The 5562-nt window shown below is 46.3% G+C and overlaps 1 protein-coding gene across 1 annotated transcript; it reads left to right on the top strand.

Annotated features, from left to right (window-relative positions):
• Positions 1 to 373: 373 nt before the first annotated feature.
• Positions 374 to 5226, top strand: T265_10156 (hypothetical protein; the record flags this gene model as incomplete). The annotated part of the gene is made up of 2 exons (XM_009176444.1): positions 374 to 1207; positions 3994 to 5226. The coding sequence occupies 2 exons, from the start codon at positions 575 to 577 to the stop codon at positions 4507 to 4509; spliced, it is 1149 nt and encodes a 382-aa protein (XP_009174708.1).
• Positions 5227 to 5562: the final 336 nt, after the last annotated feature.

Genomic DNA, 5562 nt, shown 5'->3' with positions numbered 1-5562 from the left:
AGTCTGGCAGGTTCAGCGCAGGTGTAACCAAATAGCTCGGCCACCGCGCAAGATACAACAAACAGTTAATTAATTCAATTACGACCGACGATAATGAGCGCACAGGCATTTCAGTGAACCACGGCCAACGATGATGGATGTTCACCTAACGTTGATCGGACAGCGTGGATCAGGATCAAAATTGCGCCTTAGATACAGCGATGGCCTTTGCACTCGTTTGTTTGCAATAAAGTTGCTGTGTTCTTACTCTCAATTAGAATTTCTTCGCTATAAGAAATCCAACGCTACATAGGTATGCTAGGGAGAACGCAGCCACCTTGAACTTGATAGCAGTATTTATTGATCGATTGATTCAAACCGATATCATGTGAGAAGCGGATGACCGGCGTGGTTAGCACGAACCAGCACGTCCAGACATCAGAACTAGTGATCAAACTCATGACTGAACTGAGAGTTGACTGAACAGTGTTCAGTGAGCACTTCCAAACGTTGAGAATTGCGAGATGACTCACCGGTTAGCTTGAGAAGTCTTCGTAATCAACTGACGGTTTAAATACAGGTGGTTCTTTGAAGAATGCCATCAAGGATAAGCGTATGTGCAACTGGCACTTTTGTCCTTGTCACTGGATGCATAATATACCATTGCTGGAGATCTCATTTCGATGAAAAAGTTTGTCTGCGTCAACTGAACCGTACTTACGATTGTCTGAAATGTCTCGGGATATCTGTGCCACTTTATGAATACACCATTACTTCGGTTGAGCGAGACTTCCCCTTGGCATACAGCATCTTGGTCTACACTGATCCAGAGCGAGCGGTGCGTCTGCTGGCAGCAATCTACCGTCCACATAATTTCTATTGTATTCACGTGGATCGAAAATCGCCCAATGGACTCGTCAGATGGCTGATGTTGTGTGGACAATGCTTCAATTCCAATGTCTTTTTCGTCCCGGATGAACAAAGAACCGCCGTGCGATGGGGATATTTCAGCGTATTGGAACCCGAACTCACGTGCACACGCCTTCTACTCCGGCGGAGTGGAAAATGGAAGTATTGGATAAACCTGACGGGACAGGAATTTCCGCTGCGCACCAATCGGGAACTGGTTCTTGCTCTGAAGGCTTTGAATGGCACCAATGTAGTACTGGCCACATACAGACGTCGAAGTATCCAGAGAATTCCACCACGTTCGGTGAAAAGTCAGAACGTAAGTCAAGCAGATTACTAGAGTTTTAGTGGGTAGCTGGGACTAGTAACTGTGCAGAGACCATGTGAAATCGAATGTGAAACGGTACGTAAACATAGAACAGGTGAATTTCACCAAACGTCTCCGATACTTGGTGACAGTATCGCACGGGTGACTTTGAGGTCGATCATATGTCTGCGTATGCCAGTCGACCGAATTCCTCGAAGGGCTCTTTTCACACAACCACGTGAAGGGTGGAACAGAGACAGATGCGGTCAAACAATGACTTGCAGCGAAGTATGAAAGCCATTACCAGCAAACTCAGCTGCGCTGGGCATTGCCGTCTTCGTGGATGGGGACCCCGAGACGGTCCACATCAATGGCTAGAGACATTATCAGATATGGCTCAGTCGCGCCCTCAATGGCGCTCGTGCATTCAAGCTATTGCCTTCAATGCATAGCTCCTTTTCCAAACCCCTCACCACTTGACAGCCCACTGACAGTGCCGGATTTATGCACCAATTTATCAGCTCCCACCTGCAACGCGCAGCTACTTACCCCTCCCCCCAAAACCAACGGTGAACGAAACTGCGGCAGCTACAGCCACAGTACGACGAGTACGCGGTAATTACAGCTGACAATGATGATGATGATGGTGGCAGGAAGTTCATTGTCCTGCATGAGGAGGATGATATGTCTGTAGGTTTATGGACTGAATACAAGTGAGTATGAAGTGACTGCGGTAAGCTGGACGTAATTTGAGTGCTTTGTCTAAATAGCAGACAACTAAGCCCTATGACGGAGTTCAAGTTTGCCAAAAAAAACATACCCGTCTGTTGAATCATCCAAGTCACTTTAAAAGTTATTTTTAGGATACCATCCAAATTTTTTGCTGCAAGACAAATACGCGGTTCTTACAGCGTGATTTTGTATGGTGGTAACCTCAGTCACTGCGGTGGTCACGCGCACTAGTGAATGCGGAAACTAGCATCGGCTTTAAAGCGTTCGAATAAAGTTCCCAGACCTTTCTTCTTACTAATTTTTCGTTGGTTGAAAGCGAGCTCGGAATGAAGTTTCGCTAGTGTAGACAGGGCTGTAGTTTCACCCTGTGTACTTTTAAATCGATGGGATGTCTGGGGGTCTCTTCCTGCTCACTAGTTCCAAGGGCTGGCGACGCCTGCCGCGAACACTTTTGTTACGAAAGCTTGACCTTAAAGTACACAAGTGAACTGTTCTCGACCGTTGACGAATGAAAAAGCAGTTACTTCCGCCCGCCTTGAGCAAATCAAAGGAGTCGTTTTCAGTAAGCGAGTGACCATTCTCCTGGAGGTCCCTTTCTTGGGATCGAGTCGGTTATATCTCTCCTTTTTAAAAGCGTATTCTATTCGAAGGTGAGATTCGTGACGGTCATATTTTTCCACCTTAACATGAATAGTTTACTAGCTCGTGTAATTCATTGTGTTTCAGAAATCCGCAATCAGTCTATGACCCCTTCACTATGGTATTCGACTGTATCAAAATTGTAGTTTTATCATAGAAATTCAGGCTTTGTGCCAAGTAGTTTACACTCCATCTTTCTCTTCGATAATCTGAACACCCGTTCCATCTTCATGCGTTAGAATGAAAGAGGACTGAAGTGCCAGAGCAGTAACCTCAGACAGAATGGAACGTGTTCTATCGCCAAATCAAAAAAGCTCTTTAAATCATCCCAATCGAAAAATCGTTCAGCTGAAACACCCTTCCGGTGCCTAGCTGTCATGCCACCCGAAGGAAGTACGAGGCCTGGGGTACCGCCAGGTTGCCCAAGCCTAGACAGGGGAGGTCGAGAGGCAGAGGTCGGGTTCGAACCACGGACCTTCCGGTCAGTAAATTCACGTTCCAACCACTGGACCATCTCGTCGTTTTCCCCTTGATGCAGAAGCTGACGACCATCAACTTCAAGAAGATCCGAGATGACCCGGTAGTTGAGGCATGAGTTCACTCTCTGTATGGTCTGTAGTTGGTAACACAACCCCAAATCTTGACTGTTCCTGCCGAGATTTGGGCTACATGGCAATATCTCAACTCAACTGCCTCCCTCTGGTGATGTTACGGCCATTCGAGAAAATGGGTTTTAGATTTAAACGAGTTTTGTTATATTACGCCCAGCAGAGTATTTAGTACACATAGTGTCCAGAAAATACGTCGTGGGTTGAATGAAATCACTAGCCGCTCAGTGACCGAAGAACACTGGTAGAAGTGTATGAAAATTTGTTAGAAAGTCGTCGAAATGCAAGTAAAGAATCTTATAGTATGACTACTACATCATGATGGTTGTACGTCAAGAAGCACAGACCTGGACAGGAAGACGGCTGGGGTTCTCAAATCGCGAGGTCTTTGGCTCCAAAGCGCGGCCACAAGGCAGTAGCGTTCGGCGGGAAATTCAGGTGCGTTCCAATGTTCCAACCCCCAACCTGGAGGGCTATGAGACTGCGTTCGTCAGAGATCTAACCAATGACCAGCCTGGAATGATAGACTGTGAGTGTTGCGCAGACACCCCTCGGTACTGCTCAGTGGATAACAGAGGCCACACATCCGGTCTGTTCGTGACGGTTGGTGTTCAGTCGCACCAACTACGAGCTTAACAGATCGGACAATTTTCCAGCCGCTGATGTTTCACAAATATGTGAAAAGTGTGCCTTTCGCAAGGCGGGGTTTAAAACATCGAGCAAAACACAGTCGCACACGGTTTTGTTTGTCTTGCTTAAGGATATCTGCCATACTTTGGTGCTTATCAGGCCTTCTTATTCTCGTTATCCTAACTACAGATTATCTGGTACAAAGGGGCAGTTCATGTGGCTGTCAGGCGAGAGTTTGTAAACTTTATGCTGAAAGATAAGAAGGCGATTTGGCTACTGGAAGAACTGAAAGAATACGAGACCAGCGTTGGCAAAGAAATTATCATCGACGAAACGTTTTTCGCCACACTGAATCACAACCCGGACGTGTTCCCCATTCCCGGAGCTGTGCTTCATGTGAACGAAACGAGAACTGGCAGTGAACTCGTACGTTACAAAGTGTGGAGTGACGACGAAACACGCTGCCACAGCGGTCGGGCTGTTCGGCAAATTTGTATGTTGGGCACCCTCGACCTGCCCTATCTGTTCCAGAGTCCAGCGTTTTTCGCAAACAAATTCATACCGCAGGTTGAGCCAACTGCTTACGCGGCGATGGAACTGTGGTTGGCACTCAAGTGTTCCTATGAGTCATCACATCACGTGCCACATCCAACCTTCGACCAGAACTATTACGCACGAAAACCCATTGCTTGGGATCATCTGTGACACGGGTGATATTCAACTTCTTCCACAAGTTTGTTCTCGTAAACAATTCTACCTGTTGACTTGTTTTTCCCTCCTTCTTGTCAAATAGTAGCCCATCTGAGTGTAACTCCATTACTGCGTTCTCCATAAACCGCCATAGAATCTACTCCTGGTTTTAACGGACCACAGTTTTCATTCTCCAAAGCCTCATGTAATTTTTTCCGTCATCTATCAGAATATCTCCGGTTTGTGTGTTTTTGGACTGACGGAGATAGGAAGGAGACTTCGTCGCGTTAAGATTGGCGAGAACTCTGAATAGCCGATCATCAGTATCGCCCTTTTTTGGGCACATCAGATAGACCTAGTCCCCAGACTCCCACCGCAATATTAGGCCCGCTGTTTGAGTATTCGAGGACCCGAAAACGTTTGCATTTATCCACCCATCACTGTTACTGTGTGATGATTTTTAGAAAACCCTTAAACCTTAATTTCTTTGGCTTTTCTCCGACTGAACACAAAAGATCTTTGATCACGAGGTTATGTCATCCACAAAACTTGTTGTGCGCTGCGAATACCGGGCTAGAGGACCTTGAGTGGCTGCAAAGAATGGTGAGACAAACCGGAGACCATTATCAAGCATGGTCCCACAGTGCCCAGTGTGTCAAAAACGATGCCATTCAAGGGGAATAACATCACGATCCTAAAACTGCCCTGAAGAGAACACAATACGTAGCTAAAGCGAGACCAATTTTCCGCATACAAAACAACCCTGTTTGTTCTCTTTCATAGGGGATCTGTTGCCTCACCTGTTGCTGTGGAATCACATCAAATCGACAAAACTCTTGGTTTCGTCGTCCTCTTATTTTGGTCACTAGACAGGTAACTGAGTCATCACTTGTTGCTGAACATTCCCACAAAGGTGGTCATTCCGTTGATACCAACTCAGTATTATCGTTTCTCATACGATGTAATTGATTGAAAAGTCCTCACTGGCCAATCGTAGCGGACCACCACTTTGCCTTCAGTCACGTGACGTTTGTTTTCACTTACGTATAGTAAGTAGTATGTTCGGTT

The sequence above is a fragment of the Opisthorchis viverrini genome, assembly GCF_000715545.1.
Source record: "Opisthorchis viverrini unplaced genomic scaffold opera_v5_347, whole genome shotgun sequence".
Lineage (NCBI taxonomy): Eukaryota > Metazoa > Platyhelminthes > Trematoda > Opisthorchiida > Opisthorchiidae > Opisthorchis > Opisthorchis viverrini.
Note: the sequence above shows the minus strand (reverse complement) of the source record. Positions and strands in the feature narration are given on the sequence as shown.